The sequence below is a fragment of the Ovis aries genome, chromosome 8 (assembly GCF_016772045.2).
Source record: "Ovis aries strain OAR_USU_Benz2616 breed Rambouillet chromosome 8, ARS-UI_Ramb_v3.0, whole genome shotgun sequence".
Lineage (NCBI taxonomy): Eukaryota > Metazoa > Chordata > Mammalia > Artiodactyla > Bovidae > Ovis > Ovis aries.
In genome coordinates, this window is record NC_056061.1 from 48654429 (window position 1) to 48673521 (window position 19093).

Genomic DNA, 19093 nt, shown 5'->3' on the forward strand with positions numbered 1-19093 from the left:
ATGAAATTAAAAGACGCTTACTCCTTGGAAGAAAAGTTATGACCAACCTAGATAGCATATTCAAAAGCAGAGACATTACTTTGCCAACAAAGGTCCGTCTAGTCAAGGCTATGGTTTTTCTAGTGGTCATGTATGGGTGTGAGAGTTGGACTGTGAAGAAAGCTGAGCGCCAAAGAATTGATGCTTTTGAACTGTGGTGTTGGAGAAGACTCTTGAGAGTCCCCTGGACTGCAAGGAGATCCAACCAGTCCATTCTAAAGGAGATCAGCCCTGGGTTTTCTTTGGAAGGAATGATGCTAAAGCTGAAACTCCAGTACTTTGGCCACCTCATGCGAAGAGTTGCCTCATTGGAAAAGACTCTGTTGCTGGGAGGGACTGGGGGCAGGAGGAAAAGGGGGCAACAGAGAATGAGATGGCTGGATGGCATCACCGACTTGATGGACATACATTTGAGTGAACTCCGGGAGATGGTGATGGACAGGGAGGCCTGGCGTGCTGTGATTCATGGGGTCACAAAGAGTCTGACACGACTGAGCAGCTGAACTGAACTGAACTGAATTGATAGTATTCTGGTCACTTTTAAATTTGAAGTAATTAAAAATAGTTCATCAATTATCAATGTGCTTTGAACAGATATCAAAATAAAGGTTAAAGTGAATTGTTATAGTTTAAATTCTTTTACATGAGCTATTCAACTAGGTAAAAAGTTCCTTCAAGGACTTTATAAACTAAGCCAGTCAGAAGTTACTCTGAACAAAAGAATACACTGAATTAAGGCAGGAACTGTCTGTTAACTCAAAATAGGCACTTTCATAAGTGGAGTCTTGAAAATGATAAAGAATTAATTATTTAATAAAGATAGCTAATAAGTGCCTTAACAATGAAAATATACTAATTCAATATCTACCATAATTTATATTTTAAGAAAAGGGATGCATATGTAATATTTAGAAGAGTATTCAAATTAAAATTAATAGTAAAGAGAAAATCAATATAATGTATATTTTATCAATGGAGACATATAGGCAGTTTGTGGTAGTTTTTACAGTTCATGTGTCAGCATTTTGTGGAGAGTTCTGTGAAGCTGAAATTCAGATATGCAGTAATTCTTTTCAATGTAGAATATAACAGTCTCAGTCATTCTGGGGTCTGTGATTTTAAAAAACAACATTTCTCTCTTTGATTGATCATAGCTATTATTGAAATAGCTGGTAATATGTGACATGGTGCTATAATTTAGACAGAAAAAAATGGATTGTGAATTATATCCACTCAGCTTAAATCTCTCTGTTTCTTGTCTCCATGGCATCTTTTATACTTTTCTGCAAAAAGGCCCCTTAGCATAATGTTCCTACTTTTTCCCAGGGAGAAAGGAAGGCTGAAGATCAAAGTCTTATGCAGAGTATTCAAGGGAAACTTGTACAACAAAATTAGAGGGAGAAAATAAAATAAGATTCAGAATTTCCCCATACAGGAAATGAAAGTTTTAGTCACTTATTTTTGTATGTAAACAAATGTGCTTTACATATATATCTTGGAGTCAGTTTTCAAAAAGGTGAAAATTTGTGGATATGATGAAGTTCACAGAAATTCAGATGTTTATATTTGAGGCTAATCCCTATATAAATCACTCTCCTCTCTCTTCTTTTGTAGGTAGAAGTAAACTGTAGCATAATTCTTAATGATCAGTAGATAATAAAGCATGTGGGGAACTATATGTGTTAAATGATTTCCCTGTTAAAATCCACTTTTCAGACTCTTCTGCTTCCTGTTTGCACAGGCAGTTCTTCAGAAAAACCAGCTTGCCATTTAGAATGATCAGGGTGGATTGATTAAGAGTTATTCATAGACTGAATTTGCTTTGTGGCCTGTGAACATTTATCGAGTTTCTTTTTAAAATATATTTAGTAAAATTTGGAAGGTGAAGTTTGTACATTACTTTTTACAGCTTTATTGAGGAGTAATTGATATATGATAAACTGTACATAGTTTAAGTGTGCAATTAGATTTTTGAGGGTGAAATGACCACTCCTGGAATAAGATAATGGTCATGTCCGTCACCCTGTAGAGTTGCCTCCTGCCCTTTGTTAATCCCTCTCTCCCTCTCTCCTGCAACACCCTTCATGCTCTTTTCTGGCAACCATGCTGTTGGCATTCATTTTCTAGAATCTTAAACAAATGGAAACACACAATAGGTGTGTCCTCTCTCCCCCTGCTTCTTTTAACATTAGATTCATCCATATTGTTACATGTATCAATAGTCAATTTCTTTTTATTGCTGAGCAGCCTGTTGTTGTATAGCTGTGTCACAATTTACTTATCTCTTCACCTGTGTGTGATGGACATTTGTTATATTTTCAGTCTTCCTGTTACAGATAAAGCTGCTGTGAGACTTGGGTACAAGTCTTCTCATAGATGTGTGCTTTCATTTGTCTTGAAATGGGGCTGGCAATTTTTTTCTTTGGAGATTCAGATAGTAAGTGTGTTAGGCTTTATGGACACTGTGATCTGAAAGCTCCGGGTGGTAAGCTGGGGTAGTGGTAGGACTCACTTATTTGTTTCCTTTCTATGGGAACCACTGACCTGTGCTACCTTTTGACCGATTTCTGAAAACCATTGTACCACACTGTGTTTTTAGTTGGTTAGAGGGAGTAGGACCTAATTCAGTTCTTATTACCCTTATCCTTGGCTGGAAGTAGAAATTTTATCTATACATTTTTAATGCACTTGTGTTTCTTTTTAAAAAATTTTTAATGTCATTCCATTTAAAACCATTATACCATCATGCCCAGATATGTGAGTTCTCTGTTTTCATATTATATTTATTCCGTAGAATTTGTAGCTCCAGTACTAAGGCGGGGTCGGGAAGATCCCCTGGAAGAGGGCATGGCAACCCACTTCAGTATTCTTGTCTGGAGAATTCCATGGACAGAGGAGCCTGGCGGGCTACAGTGCATGTGGTTGCAAAGAGTTGGACACAACTGAAGCAACTTAGCACGAATGCATGCACTAAGAAGTAGATAGAGTGACTTGTGGATTCCCTAGAAGTTTATCTCTTAGAACACTCATCTGTTTATACAAGAATATTAAAATATGTTGATATACCAGTTAGTACTGTACCCCTCATATAAGAGTCAGTATTATTCTCTTACTGATTGCTTGTGTTTTTTTGTGTGCTTTTTATATAAAGACCTTTTATAGTATTATAAATATAGTATACATTTAATACTATATGTATATATATATGTAATAGATATATATACAAAAAAGTACATAAAACATAAATGTACAGCTTAATGAAATTTCATATAACCAACACACATTTAACCATTACTCAGAACAAGAAGGAAAATGTTGCTAGCACCCTAGATGCCTCCAGTATGCTATTTCTCATTCACAAGCTCCTCTCTCCCACCAAAGATGACCGTTGTCTGTACATCTGTGCTTTCTTGCTCTTTTTTATACTTTTATTACTTAGGTATCCAACTCCAAACACTGGGGTTTGGGTTTGTCTGATTTTGAAACTTACATAAATGCATCCCTATATTTTTTTATGTTTGGCTTCATGTCTCTTTAATATAATCTTATTATAATCTGTGACAGTACCTCACTTGTGCTTTTCATGCTCTTGACACTTTTTCAAGAATATTAGTCAGTTTTTACATAGAATGCCCCTTAGGCTGATCTTTTGGGGGGGGGATACTTTCAGGGAAGAACACCATGGAAGTGATAGAGTGCCCTTCTAGGTGCATAGTGTTGTGGTGGAGGGGGAAAGGCAGGTAAGGCGGTTGTGTTGGTAATTTTGATTATTTGGTTAGTTTTCTGAATTTCTGTACCCTGAAGTTACTGTGTGTGTATATATATTGTAACTAATAAGTGTTTTCTGGGGAAGAACTTTGAGACTAGGCAAGTGTCATGTTTCTCATCCTACCTTCATCTTCTAGTTTTAGTATCTTTCAGTGGTTTTTGCCTGCAGCAATAGTTATCATAACATTTCTTCAATTTCATTTTGGCAAATATTTCAAATATGGTGAATTTCAGTTTCCTTCATTCTTTCTCGGTGCATTGATAGGGATTGAAATGTAAAGAACCACTGTCCCTTCTTCCTGATATACTTATTCATATTACTGAAGACTTAGGAGTAATTCACTCCACGGGTTGTAAGCCAGCACTCTGCCTGGATTTTGCTGTTTTGGCTTTGGCCGTTGGAACACCTTCAGTTCGGCTTCTGTGAGTTTTTGATGCACTGTCATCACTTTTCCGTACCTCCTGACTTGCCAGTACCACAAGATGTTCTAGGCTCTTATAATTTTCCTTTCTCAGTCCAGAAATCAACCTTTTCTCTAAAGAGCCAAATGTTTTTGTTTTAGTTGGTGAAGATTGATGGTTGGAAACACAGATCGAAGTCCTCAGCAGGGTCGTTGCTCCTGGGTGTCATTATAGACCCTGTCAGTTGTCAGAGTTAGGAATGTATTGTATACTGACATGCACGTACACACACACTTATATTTATATCTTTATCTATCTGTGAATTTATTAAAAGCCAGGAGTTCCAGTTGATACCTCTTGATTCTAATCCAATATTATTTATTATGTTCACTCTAGCCTCTCCCCTTTTCTTATTTATAACTTTGCACAATGAGCAATCTATATCTCCTTACCCATGGAATATTTGTTTTTTAAATTCTTATATATATATGATGTATTTTCATAATTACTAACCCATACCCCTGTGCGAAACAAGTTTATGAACTCAAGGACTTATATTTATATACAGTTCTTTTTACTTGTAGACTTACAGAATATGCCCAAATTCTCTTTTCTGAAGTTGCTCCCTTAATGTGGTATAGTATTCATCTGTATATGCTTACACATTATGTTAGTATTTACTTTCTGAATATCAGTGGCTAACAGCATTTCTTCATATATACCTTCGCAAAATGATTCAGCTTTCTTTTGTTTACTTCAGCATCTTATTTATCCTTCCCCAGTCTTATTTATTATTTCTGTTATTAGTGTCAGTGTATATTTCACAAAGATCATGTTCAGGTAGTTTATTTCTAACAACACACAGATTCTTTATTTAAACGTGGTGGTGGTGGATTTTGTTTTTTCACGAAGCACTAGAGTATTTTGTTACTCTTATACAAGTATTTAGAAAGCAAACCAGAAGAGAAAAGTGTAGGCTACAGAAAAGTCTGTAAGGATAATAATAAACTCATTCATTTGCTCATTCATGTTTTATCTGTGCCTAATGGCATATGCTGCTTTTACTTACATTATATTACAACTCTCAAGGAATAATGTAGGCCTTCTCAATGATGTACATTTTCTCAAACTCAGAAGGGCCCTATTGATCCTATTCTAAGTGCCTTGACTTTCTCTTTTTCCCTGGTACTAAATGTATTGGATATAGTCTGCTCTTTGGGGAACTTGCTCTTTGGCTTAGAAGTGGGAGTTTATTTAAGTCAGTCAGTATTCAAGGTACTGTAAGTTTTTTCAAAGTATTTTATTGCAGCTGAAAAGTGTATCAGTTAGTGGGTAATGTAATTAGGGCTCGTAGACAGAACAGTTAATTTTGAGTTATTTAGCTTATTTTTAGAAAGATCCCCTTTGCCTTTTTTTAAACTTTTAATTTGAAATAATTATAGACTCAATTTCCTTTCAAAGCAGTTTTTTCTAAGCCTGATATATCATCACTGAATGATGATGAATGAGATTCTTTTAAATGATGTTCTTTCTATTACCTGCCAAGTTTAATTTTCCTTTATGTGAGAAAATTTTCTGGAAAGAATTTTGCAGCTTTCTTTCCAGAATAGATATTTGTTAATATTTATATTTGGGAAATTGAAGCAAAATGAACATCAGTCTTGCCTATCTTTACTTTTTTCAAAAGCTCTAATAGATTTTCTTTCTTTTTCCCAATAATGCCTTCTTATTCCAAAAATTTCTTTGGTAGCCACCTTGTAGAAGCATTTGATTATAAGCAAATATTTTGGGAGTTATTAGCATTTGTATAAAAATTATGTTAATATTCACCTAACAGAAGTTGCAAAACAATTACCTGGTACTAAATGAGTCAGGGTTTTTACTTTAACACATACTTTTTAACATATACATTTAAGTGCATCTATCAATGGTGAATTAATGCCTTTACTCTGGGATTTAAAATGTGATTGCTGTATAACATATGAGTACCCTGTCATAATGAAACGGTGCCTATTATTTGACAATAATTATGCATACAATCTGGCAAAATAATTTTTTGAAAGGTAAAAGCATTTTAAGAAATGTTCCATCTTATAAGTTGGAATTTTTGTTCTCAGAGTATTAATTATTTTACACATAGCAAACCTTTAAATTATGGTACATATTAAAACCCACTCAAACGAAGGTGGTAGTATAATTTATGGTAAGGAATAATATGTACATGGATGAGAAAGAACAAGATTTTAAAAGCAAAATATATATATGCTGTGTAACTAACATATTTAAGATATTTCTTGTTTAGAAGGTAGTTATTAGATAGGCAAGTTGGAGGAAGAGGGGGACACTAAATTATATATTGGCACACTTCCTGAAATGCATATGCATAGTAATTAGAGGCATTGATTTTTAAATGTCAGCCAGCTTTTATTCTCTTCCTTTTCTAGCATCTATTTGTATGAAGTGACTATTCTTACTTCTAAAAGGAGTTGATCAAGCTTTTTGTGAACATTTGTTATATAGGAAATAAATTACCACTGCTATATATAACTAACATTAATTTTGTGATACTAGCAATTTGTGAGTGATTTAAAGTTTTGTTGATTTGATTAATTTCTTATTTGTCAAATGATGGTGAAGAAATTCTCCATTTCCCAGTTGAGACATTTGGGGACATTTCTCATGCTTTCTACTTGCATCCAGTAAAGAAGTAATGCCTTTAGTCGTTTATAACCCTCAACAACATGTTAAAATGTGTTACTTTAAGATTCACATTCCAAACTTAAGTAGCTTTTTGCTAAACTGGTTTAATTTATTGTTGTATTTATCTGCTCTTAGCACTCTTAAAATGGCAGCCCACTCCAATATTCTTCCCTGGAGAATCCCATGGACAGAAGAGCCTGGCGAGCTCTAGTCCATGGGGTCACAAAGAGTTGGACACAACTAAGTGGCTAACATTTAGTGGCCTTTAATACTTTATAGGCTTTTAAAGAATGTAGGGAACAGAGGATATTCCTGAGAGATGGAATATCTGTTTACCTAATTCATAAAATCGAAGATGCTTTAAAAGTGTGCTCTGTTAGTCTTACCAAGTCAATGGAAAGTTAATGCAGGTGTGGAAATTTTTCCCCTTCTCTTCTAGGTTATTTGAACCTAGATCCTGGGTTGGCAAGATCCCCTGGAGGAGGGCATGGCAACCCACTCCAGTATTCTTGCCTGGAGAATCCCCATGGACAGAGGAGCCTGACAGGCTACAGTTCATGGGGTCGCAAAGAGTTGGACACGACTGAGTGACTCAGCACAGCACTAGGTTCTTTGGTCTAATAATTAAATTGACATAAGACAAGTTAGCAGGAGAAAACATATTTAAGTTGGTACATACAGGATCCCCTGTGATAAGAGACTCAAGAGCAAGTTGGACAGTTGAGGCTTATGTGCCATCCTATGCTAAGGAGTGGGAGTAGGGCCTGGGTCTTCAAAGGGGAAGAGAGTGACTCATAGGATAATAAGACCTAATGTGTAGTATTTAGAAGTTTGCCCTGCCATGCAGGTAAGACTTGCAGATAACATCATGGTAATAGCTGTTTTTCTGGGCCAGGCCCCCTATCTAAATTCTTTTAGGTAGTTAAGGGAGAGGTGTAAGTTTTTCCTGAGTCTTCTGGATCTTGATTGCCGTCAGCTGGAAATAATCCACATATGAAGTGGCATAATTTAGGCTGGCATGTTCTACCCTTCAGTAATAACACAACTGCTCACACTGTCACCTGGTGACAATGATTATACGACACCATAGAGTAGTTACTTTAATTATGTGCTCCTCGTACCCTGCATGACTACATGCTCCACAAATATAGTTCTTTTTTTTTTAATGTTTTTTTTTTTTTTTTAAATATTTTTGGCTCTTCTGGTTCTTCATTGCTGCACAGGGTTTTTTTCTCTAGTTGCAGTGAGCAGGGGCTACTCTCTAGTTGCAGTACATGGCCTTCTCATTGCGGTGGCTTCTCTTGTTCAGAACATAGGCTCTAGGGCACATGGGTTTCAGCAGTTGCAGCTCGCAGGCTCTAGAGCGTAGGCTCAATAGTTGTGGTACACAGGCTTAGTTGCTTTACAGCATGTGTGATCTTCCTGGATCAGGGTTCAAACTTACGTGTCCTGCATTGACAGGTGGATTCTTGACCACTGAGCCACAAGGGAAGCCCTGATACAGCGTGGTTCTAATGATGGTATTTCCTTATTCATTATGTTTCATGTAGTCAAGAATGATGTGTGCGTGCATAGTTGCTACAGTCGTGTCTGACTCTTTGCGACCCCAGGGACTGTAGCCCGCCAGGCTCCTCTGTCCATGGGAATCTCCAGGCAAGAATACTGGAGTGGGTTGCCATGCCTGCTTCAGGGGATCTTCCCCACTCAGGGATTGAACCCACATCTCCTACATTGCAGGCAGATTCTTTTCTGTTGATCCACCAGGGAAGCCCCTAGAAGTCAAGAATGGTAGACCTCTTTAAATAGGAAGGAAGGATGCAGGAAAGGTAGCCAGTTTATCCCCACCCTCTAGATGGCTTTTCACTTTTATGTGCACGAATTGTTTGTATAAAAAAATAAATATTGCTTATGAAGTCTGACATTCTTCATGGCCCATTTTAAGCTTTCTTTGGGTTTTCATCTCCAGCTAACTTATCCCTTTCTTGAGCCATACTTGTTTCCTTTTTATCTCAAATCTTCTGCATTCTCAGAATTTAGTTTATAAAATTTTCCCTTTGCTTTACCCACTCATCAGAGTTAAGGCTTAATTCCACCTATTCAGGCTTCTCCAGCTCCCTCCATCGCAAGTACCTCTCACTCCACTATTTTGCAATGATAAATACCTCTGCAATAGCATTTATCAGAGACTACCTTCTGTTGTAGTTAATTGTTTGTGTGTCTGCTTTTCCTGTTAGATTTTGGGAGTGAACTATTTAGGTTTGTATTAATATTATCTCCGTAGTGAATGGTATAGAAAGACAAAGAGTGTTTTTTGAATTGAACTCATAGATTTTTAAAATCAATGCATTGCTTAATTCTCTTCTATGGAGTGATTTTGCTGGAATTACTATTTTGTTGGATTGTTTTACATTTAAATTGCCGTTTTCAATGTTTACCCACCATTTTCTGAAGTATAAGAATTATTCCTTTGCTGGTTACTGTTCCATCATGCAAAAGACAAGAATAGTTGCATAGATATTAATTTTTTCATATTAAGTATCTATTATGCAAATTTTGATAATTATGCAACCTTATATTTAAGGAAGGATATTTTATAAATGATGTTTTTCTTTTCATTTGTAGGTTGCTTCCTCAGAACATTGGCCTTCTCTATGTTGGAGGTTATGAAAGACCCTTTGCACAAATCAAGGTATGATTGTTCACTTTCTAACGTTTTTTCCTAGGTACAGTTCGTTCATCTAGAACCCACTAAAATCCTTCAAGTAACTATCACAAAAATTGGGGAGTGTGAATTATTAATTTTGTTTACTTTTACATATCTCTGCTGAAATAGTACTTCAGCTTTTCAGTAAATCAGTTAGTTTAATAATCTTTCCCATAATAAATTTGACCAGTACAATTTGGTGATTAGCTAAGAAAAATACAATTTAGAGCTTCATTACCCTATTTCCCAGTAGAATTTTTTTGACAGCTTTATTGGGGTATAATAGACATGTAAGAAAATATACATATTTAAACTGTACAGTTTCATATCCAGTTATACTTACCCTTGTGAAACCATCACCACAATCAAGACAAATGACATATCCATCAACCCTAAAAGTGTCTTTGTGCCCCATTGAATTCCCCCACCTCTTCCCCTTCCTTTTTCTCCTCCAGTTCCCAGGTGACCACTGATCTAATCACTATGGATTAATTTGCACTTGCCAGAATTTTATCTAAATGGAATCATACTGTATTTCTTTCTTTTGGCTTCTTTGGTTCAGTTATTATTTTGAGATTCACCCATGTTGTTACACTTCAGTAGCTCATTCCTTTTTATTGCTGAGTAATATTTCATTATATGGTTTTAGCACAGTTTCTCTATCCTTTTACATATTGAGGGACATTTGGGTTGTTTCTACTTTTTGGCTGCTATAAATAAAGCTGCTGTGAACATTTGTATACCAGTCTCTGTATGGACATATATTTTAATTTCTCTTGGGTAAATACCTAACACCAAAATGATTGAGTTAAATGGTGAAAGTGGCTCAGTCATGTCTGACTCTTTGCGAGCCCTATACAGTCCATAGAATTCTCTAGGCCAGAATACTGGAGTGGGTAGCCTTTCCCTTCTCCAGGAGATCTTCCCAACCCAGGGATGGAACCCAGGTCTACCTGCAAATTCTTTACCAGCTGAGCCGTAAGGGAACCCCAAGAGTACTGGAGTGGATAGCCTATCTCTTCTCCAGCAGATCTTCCTGACCCAGGAATCGAACCGGGGTGTCCTGCGCTACAGGCAGATTCTTTACCAACTGAGCCATGAGGGAAGCCTGAGTTAAATGGTAGCTGTGTGTTTTAACTTTTTAAGAAACTATCAAACTATATTCCCACCATCAGGATGAGTGCCAGTTCCTCCGTTTCATCATCAACATTTGGTATGGTCAGTCTTTGAGTTTAGGCATTCTTGTAGGTATATAGTATTTTGCTGTAGTTTTAATTTGCTCTTCTGTAATGACTAATAATATTGAGCATCTTCTCATGTATTATTTGCCATTTATACATCTCTAGTGAGGTATGTGTTCAAAAACTTGCCATTTTTTGTTTTTGTTTGTTTTCTTAAACTGTTGAGTTTTGAGCATTCTTTGTATCTTCTGAATGTAAGTCTTTTATCAGATATGGGATTTCTCTTAACAAGATCCTCAAAGAGCAAAAATTGTTAATATTGATAGAATTCAGTTTATTACTCTTTTTTCATGGCTCCTGCTTTTAGTATTGATCTAAGAAACGTTTGCCTAGCCCAGAGGCAGAAAGATTTTTCTTCTGTGTATCATTCTGGAATCTTTATAGTTCTGGGTTTTACATTTAGGTTTATTATCTAATTGAAATAATTTTTGTATGTGATGCAAAGTTCAAGGTAAAGAGGAATATTGTCCTTCCTATACCCCAACCCTTTTTGGCACGAGAATATCCAGTTGTTCTAAAACCATTTGTTAAAAAGACTATCCTTTCCACCACTGAAGTGTCTGCATCTCAGTTGAAAATCAGTTCACCATATGTGTGTGTGTAAATCTCTATTTCAGAACTCTTTATTCTGTTCCATTGACCTATGTGTCTATACTGTGCTTTATCAGTCATGTTCAGCTCTTTGTGACCCCATGGACTGTAGCCCACCAGGCTCCTCTGTCCACGGAATTCAGGCCAGAATACTGGAGTGGGTTGCCATGCCCTCCTCCAGGGGATCTTCCCAACCCAGGGATTAAATCCAGGTCTCCTGCATTGAAGGTGGATTCTTTACTATCTGAGCCACCAAGGAAGCCCAAGAACACTGGAGTGGGTAGCCTAACCCTCCTCCAGGGGATCTTCCTGATCCAGAAATCAAACCAGCCTTTCCTGCATTGCAGGCAGATTCTTTACCAGCTGAGCTACAAGGGAAGCCCCATGTGTCTGTACTATATGCCTTCACTAATAACACAGTCTTGATTTTCGTGGCTTTAAAATAAGTCATGAAATCAGGTAGTGTAAATCCTCCCAAGTTTTTTCTTTTCAAAGTCCTTTCCCCTTGTGTATATGACATATTTTTATGCTTTGAAAAACAAAGGTTTTATATTGAGCCTGAATAGGACATACAAGGTATATAATACTGAGGAGGTTAGTCACATTATTGACATTATTAAATTAAATACCTTATTTAGCTACCATAGCATCAGCATTTCTTTAAATACCTTCCTTAATTTAAGACACTCAAAAGTCCATGTTAAGGTCTTAAGTTGTGAACCCTCTTGAATGTTTCTGATTCCCTAAGTAATGACAGGAATTCAGGTACTTTCTTTTTTTTCCTATTTTTAACATCCCTGGAACACAAGTGGAGCTGGCAAGAGTCTCTTCATAAGCCTCCCTCACTATCCTGTTCACCAAATTCTACAGTAAAGCCAGGAATCCTGATAAGTTTCAGCAGAAACATTTGTAAAAGCCCAACTTTTTTTCCTATCCACTGATTTGGAAAATCCTCTTTCCCCTTATTGGAACTGAAATAATGAAAAAGTGAGAGATATATTTGATACATTTAAGGAAGGGTAGAATTTGTGGGTATGTGTCTGTTACATGTTACATATTATCGCAAAAGCATAAGTGTATGTATGAGGGTGATTCCTCCATCACTCACCTCATCTATTAACATATCATTTTCTTTATTCAGGCCATTTCTATCAAGCCCAGTGACAGAGGTCAATCCTTTGTCAACCCTTTATGCCTGGATAATCAACTCAATAGAAAAAAGTCCATTATTTTAGGGCATGTTTTTCCTTTGATGTTTCCATGGGAAAGGTTTCTTTCATATGCTATGAAAGGATTTCTTATCCTCATTAATTATTGAGGTTCTTTTATAATTCCTGTAGTTCTTATGAAAATGCTATATAGATCCTATCTAATTAGAATGCTTACACGTTAATTGGAAAACAATTAAAAAAATCATAGTTGAAATGCTTGAGATTAGCCTAGAAATTTCTTTCTCTGCCCCTTGCCTTGCATCTGACTTCTTCTGGTCATGAAGTACCAGTATTTTTCTCTCTTTAAACTAATATATACTATATTATATGGCATAGATGTCAGATATAACCTTTAATAAATGGAAATGGCTTTGCTTAAGAGAATATTGGTTGAAATTTTATAAATCAACATAGGAGTTTGTTCATTTGAATATTTAAGGAAAGGAATTCTCATTTCATTAACATCACAAGACTAAATGTTAGTGGCTTGGTGTTAGAGGTTACATTTGTTAAAGACACATTTCACTGTTGTATTTCTAAAAAGGAACTCCAATTTATAAAGATCAGAAAGAAAAAAACACAAAAAGGGTGATAGATATTTGGACAAATATTAAATGAGTTCAGAAATTTGCTATAGGGTGACAATAGATGTATGTACTATTAGTATATAATATGAATTGTTACAACCATCTTTCTCTCTCTCCCTCCCTCCTTCACACCCTAGATACAGATGTGTACAAACATGGAACTTCATGATAGTTTTAGACCAGTACATCTATATGCTACTTTCAGGTTTCATTATTTTTAGAGGAAGTTATTCCAACTTTGCCTTTTGTATCTCCTAACATCTTCTGTAAGTCATTGGAAGGTTCTTTTTTCAAAGAAGCTCAGTCCTTAAGTTTTCATGGGAAATTTGTCATCCGAAGAACTTGATTTTAAACACGCATGATTATGCTCTTATTTTATCCTAAAATATGATAAACCAAATAAAACACTGATCATCTTATAGTGAGTTGTAATACAGTGTAAGAAAAGAATTGTCTCACATATCCACAGCTACTGTTGAGTGCTGTGAATGAAGCACATTTCACCTTCATCCAATACTACTGTCACCATCACTGAGATTAAGATAAGTTTCTAAATGTACTGGGTTGTGTGTGATTAAGATAAGTTTCTAAATGTACTGGGTTATGTGTGACTTAGGGTTTTCTTAAGAAAGAAATAGATTTCATTATATCTTTATATTCAGTCTTTGAAATTCAAAAGAAACATTTTGATTAAAGTAAAATTTTACTTAATTCCTATTCATATGCTTTCAGGTTGTCAGAAACTTTTTGGGGTGGTTATTTCTATATGTCTTTGCATAATACCTTTGTCTTAGTTCAGTGTGTATATAATCCTATTATCCATAGTTTATTTTTATAGACATGGTCAAGGTTAAATTATAGTTTACATTTTACACCTGTTATTCAGTGTTGTTTTCTAAAGCATTTTATAGTCTGATAAAAATCTCAGTGCTATTCTCATAGGGTTCTAGTCCTGGAGGCTCCACTTAGCAGCCAGAATCCATAAAACAAAGAAAGATTGAAGCCTGTCAGCATCACTTTTAATCAACTTAATGGTTGTTATGGAGAGTCTCAAGGCAACAGGGCTGTCCCTCCCCTCCAGGCTTGATATCAGTTGCCTCTTGCAGTCCTGTCAGCCCAAGAAGCGTGTGAAGCTGTGAGGCTGAGTCACGTACAGTTTCCACTTTGACACCACAGAACAGCGAAAAGATGTCTTCTGTATTTTAGCTATGAATTCCATGCAGCAGGCGTATGTGAAAAATAAGGAATGTAAACATTATTCTGAAGCAGCTATTTTATAATCAGTGTAGCTGAGTTATTCTCTGCCTCATGCCCAGTTCCATCTCTGCCGAGGAACTGGGTGCCGTTAGTCACAGTCTCATACTCTGAGCTTTCTGAGCTTCAATTTTTAAAAGCCTCTTTACAGCCCAGGAAATATAGGATTGGTGTTTGCATCCATATGCATATGCAGTAGGTACAGAAAAGACTGCAAAAGAGATGGGGTCTCTCTTAGAGAATACTGAAAAAGCTAAGAAGATTGATTCTGTCTGTTCACTGACTGATGGTGTTTTAAAAAATGTGTGGCTCATTAGATCAATCAGTTCAGTCACTTAGTCATGTCTGACTCTTTGTGACCCCATGGGTGGCAGCATGCCAGGCTTCCATGTCCATCACCAACTCCTAGAACTTGTTCAGACTCAGGTCCATCGAGTCAGTGATGCCATCCAACTATTTCATCCTCTGTCATCCCCTTCTCCTCCTGCCTTCAATCATTCCCAGCATCAGGGTCTTTTCCACTGAGTCAGATCTTCCCATCAGGTAGCCAAAGTATTGGAGTTTCAGCTTCAGCATCAGTCCTTCCACTGAATATTCAGGACTGATTTTCTTTAGGATGGACTGGTTTGATCTCCTTGCAGTCAAAGGGACTCTCAAGAGTCTTCTCCAACACCACAATTCAAAAGCATCAGTTCTTCAGCGCTCACCTTTCTTTATGGTCCAATTCTCACATCCAAAACATGACTGCTGGAAAAACCATAGCTTTAACTATGCAGATCTTTGTCGGTAGAGTCAAGTCTCTGCTTTTTAATATACTATCTAGGTTTGTCATAGCTTTTCTTCCAAGAAGCAAGCATCTTTTAGTTTCATGGCTGCAGTCACCATCTGCAGTGATTTTGGAGCCCAAGACAATAAAATCTGTTACTGTTTCCATTGTTTCCCCATCTATGTGCCATGAAGTGATAGGACCAGATGCCATGATCTTCATTTTTTAAATGTTGAATTTTAAGCCAACTTTTTCACTTTCCTCTTTCACTTTTATCAAGAGGTTCTTTAGTTCTGTTCACTTTCTGCTATAAGGGTGGTGTCATCTGCATATCTGAGCTTATTGATATTTCTCCTGGCAATCTTGATTCTAGCTTGTACTTCATCCAGTCCTGCATTTCGCATGATGTGCTCTGCATATAATTTAAATAAGCAAGGTGACAGTATACAGCCTTGACGTACTCCTTGCTCAGTTTGGAACCAGTCTGTTGTCCTGTTCTAACTGTTGCTTCTTGACTTGCATACAGATTTCTCAGGAGGTAGGTCAGGTGGTCTGGTATTCCCATCTCTTGAAGAATTTTCCAGTTTTGTGATCCACACAGTCGAAGGCTTTAGCATAGTCAGTGAAGCAGAAGTAGATATTTTTCTGGAATCCTCTTTCATTTTCTGTGATCCAACAGATGTTGGCAGTTTAATCTTTGGTTCCTCTGCCTTTTCTAAATCCAGCTTGAGCATCTGGAAGTTCACAGTTCACATACTGCTGATGCCTAGCTTGGAGAATTTTAAGCATTACTTTGCTAGTGTGTGAGATGAGTGCAGTTGTGTGCAGTAGTTTGAACATTTTTTAGCATTGCCTTTCTTTGGGATTAGAATGAAAACTGACATTTTCCAGTCCTGTGACCACTGCTGAGTTTTCCAAATTTGCTGGCATACTGAATGGAACACTTTCATAGCATCATCTTTTAGGCTTTGAAATAGCTCAACTGGGACTCCATCATCTCCACTAGCTTTGTTAGATCAATGTATTTTACTGAAGGGAATTAGTTAATATTGATACTTTTCAGTCTATAAGGTAGCTAAAGTATTACATCAGATAAAGATGCAGGCTGTAGAACTGAGTATTCTGGTTTAGTGGCTTCCATACTTATCACTGTGAACCTGTAGGACTGTACTTTTCACTGAGTTCCAGTACACATACACATACACGCATTTATATACACACAATGTAAACCAAAGTTCCAAAAGAAATGTGATGTAACCACTGTATTTTCCATTCTGTTCTGTTTATTTTTCTGTTGACTTAGTTTTTAAATGTGGGTCTCAGCACACTCAGTTAACTTCTCTCCTTGGAAAATGGGTCATGACTCACCAGCACTGCTGCGAGGTAGGACTTGTCCAGCTAATTCTGCCATCTGTCAGGTTGATGCAGTACGGGAGAGTGGAGGAAGCTTACCTGCTCCTGAGTTGATGCTAGCCCTTGGCCTGGCTTCGGAGGGGACATCATGGTTGCTGGGGAGAGGGAGGAAAAGAGCATAGGGAAAGATTATTGAGGGTGGAGTTAAGGTGTTTTATGGAGCCAAGCAAAGCTTCTTTCTGTTTCAACAGAATCCTAATTCTTAAGAACAAAAAAGAACCTTCCACACCTACTCTGTCTTTCAAATGATTTCATGTATTTTGAAGATAAAGAAATTAAGATCCTCCTAGATTAACAAACAGAAAAAGATGAGTGAGAAATTGAGAGAAAGCAGTGGAAGCGTATCTAGATTTGTGGATTTGTGTGCCATATTCAATGAATAAGTTTTCTGTAGTACTGTGAGCAGAGAGGTAAATTTTCAATGTCTCATACTGCAGTAATCAGAGCAGGCATGAATATTTCTTTGCTGAAAGCAGATTCAAAAAGTGAAAGAAGCTTAAAAAAAAAAAAAAACACCCCACAAACTGTTGTAAAAGCTAAAAGTCTGTCTGCTTCTGTGCAATAGCTATTAAGTCACTGACAGCATTTTATCTTGTATGCTTGCTACCAGAGTGCTTCAGGGCCCTTGCAGGGCTCTCTATGAGCCTGTATTATAACTTTCCGGACGTTTAAAGTCATGCATTGTTACCAACAAGTCATATAGAAATTGCAGACTTAGGTTTCCAAAATGTATTCAATAGCAATAGTTTTCCTGCCATTTTTACCAAGGCCCTTATGGCTATGTTATTGCCAGAATTGAGTAACACTTCAGGCCTATAGTCATACCTGTCTTAGTTTCAGTATTCTTACCTTCATGTCCTTAAAAAACTTACCTATAAGAATTTGAATTCCATAGGGCTAGACTGTGTCTTGTGTACTTCTATACTGTCAACAGTTAACCTAGTGCCTAAGATGTAAAAGCACTAAATAAATATTTGTTAACAGTATTATTGAAGAATGCCTAGAAAGCCAAATTTTTTTTTATTATTACTAAGGTAGAGTTGATATGTAACATATTATTTTCAGATATGCAACGTAATGATCTAATATTGTGTACATGGCAAACAATCATTACAGTCAGTCTACTTAATATACATCACCTTGTGTATGTATATTTAGTCGCTCAGTTGTGTCCGACTCTATTGTGACCCCATGGACTAGCCTGCCAGCCTCCTCTGTGGGATTTCTCAGGCAAGAATATTGGAGTGGGTTGCCGTTTCCTTCTCCAGGAGATCTTCATAATCCAGGGATCAAACTCGTATCTCCTATGTCTCCTACATTGGCAGGTGGATTCTTCACCACTGAGCCACCTGGGAAGCCTATACTCTTAGCAACTTTCAAGTAATATACAATATGGTGTAAGTTTCTAGTATACAATATGGTATTATTAACTGTGGGCTTCCAGGTGGTGCTGGTGGTAAAGAATCTGCCTGCCAGTGCAGGAGAATTAAGAGAGATAGGTTCAATCCCTGGGTTGGGAAGATCCCCTGGAGAAGGACATGGCAAGCCACTCCAGTATTTTTGCCTAGAGAATCGCATGGACAGAGGAGCTTGGCAGGCTACAGTCCATAGGGTCACAGAGTTGGACACAACTGATGCTACTTAGAACGCATGCATACAGATTATTAGCTATAGTCACCATGCTGTGATGGACAGGGAAGCCTGGCATGCTATATATAGTCCATGGGGTTGCAAAGAGCTGGACACAGCTGAGTAGCTGAACTGACCGACCACGCTGTTAGATTACATCCCCAGAACTTATCTCCCTTATAACTGGAGGTTTGTACCTTTTAAGGGCTTTCATCTATTTTTCCCACCCTTATCCACTGCCTGTGGCAACGACTAATTTCTTCTCTGTGTCTTTAAACTTGTGTGTTTTTTTGGTTGTTGTGTAATTTTTTTGTTTGTTTTTTTACAAAGTATTTACCATGAAGTTCATCAGAGTATTTAAAACTGTGGTTCCAATTGTGGTTCTATATATTTACTGCCTTAAAACTTTATTTTCTGATCTCTGTTTTTCTTGAGTTGGGATGTCTTTGAAGCAATATAAATTAATTTTCTAATTTAAGATTGTGGTTGTAAATTATTATTAATATAGTAGCTTTATTTGAAATGTAGATTTCATGAATACATTATTCTGAGAACATTTTAAAAATAGTCCTCAAATTATTTTCCAGCTAAGAAAGTTAGCATTTTTCTTAGCTATAAATTCCAGTTATTTTCAATCTCTCTTGAGTTAGACACTTTATAGAAAAATATTAGAAATCATTTTAGCATATTCTAGTTTTTCTTTTTGAAAACCAGATTTATCATATCAATGTGACTCTTATTGTAAATGTGGTTTAGAGAGAAAAAGACTAAGCTTTTTTTTTTTTTTT

General features: G+C 36.7%; 1 protein-coding gene across 1 annotated transcript in view; it reads left to right on the plus strand.

Annotated features, from left to right (window-relative positions):
• Window positions 1-19093, plus strand: part of RNGTT (RNA guanylyltransferase and 5'-phosphatase) — a 235173-nt gene that overhangs the window by 179648 nt on the left and 36432 nt on the right. Inside the window, exon 14 of the mRNA XM_027972440.3 lies at window positions 9532-9598. Coding sequence (XP_027828241.1) covers window positions 9532-9598 — 67 coding nt within the window. The remainder of the gene's footprint in view (window positions 1-9531; window positions 9599-19093) is intronic.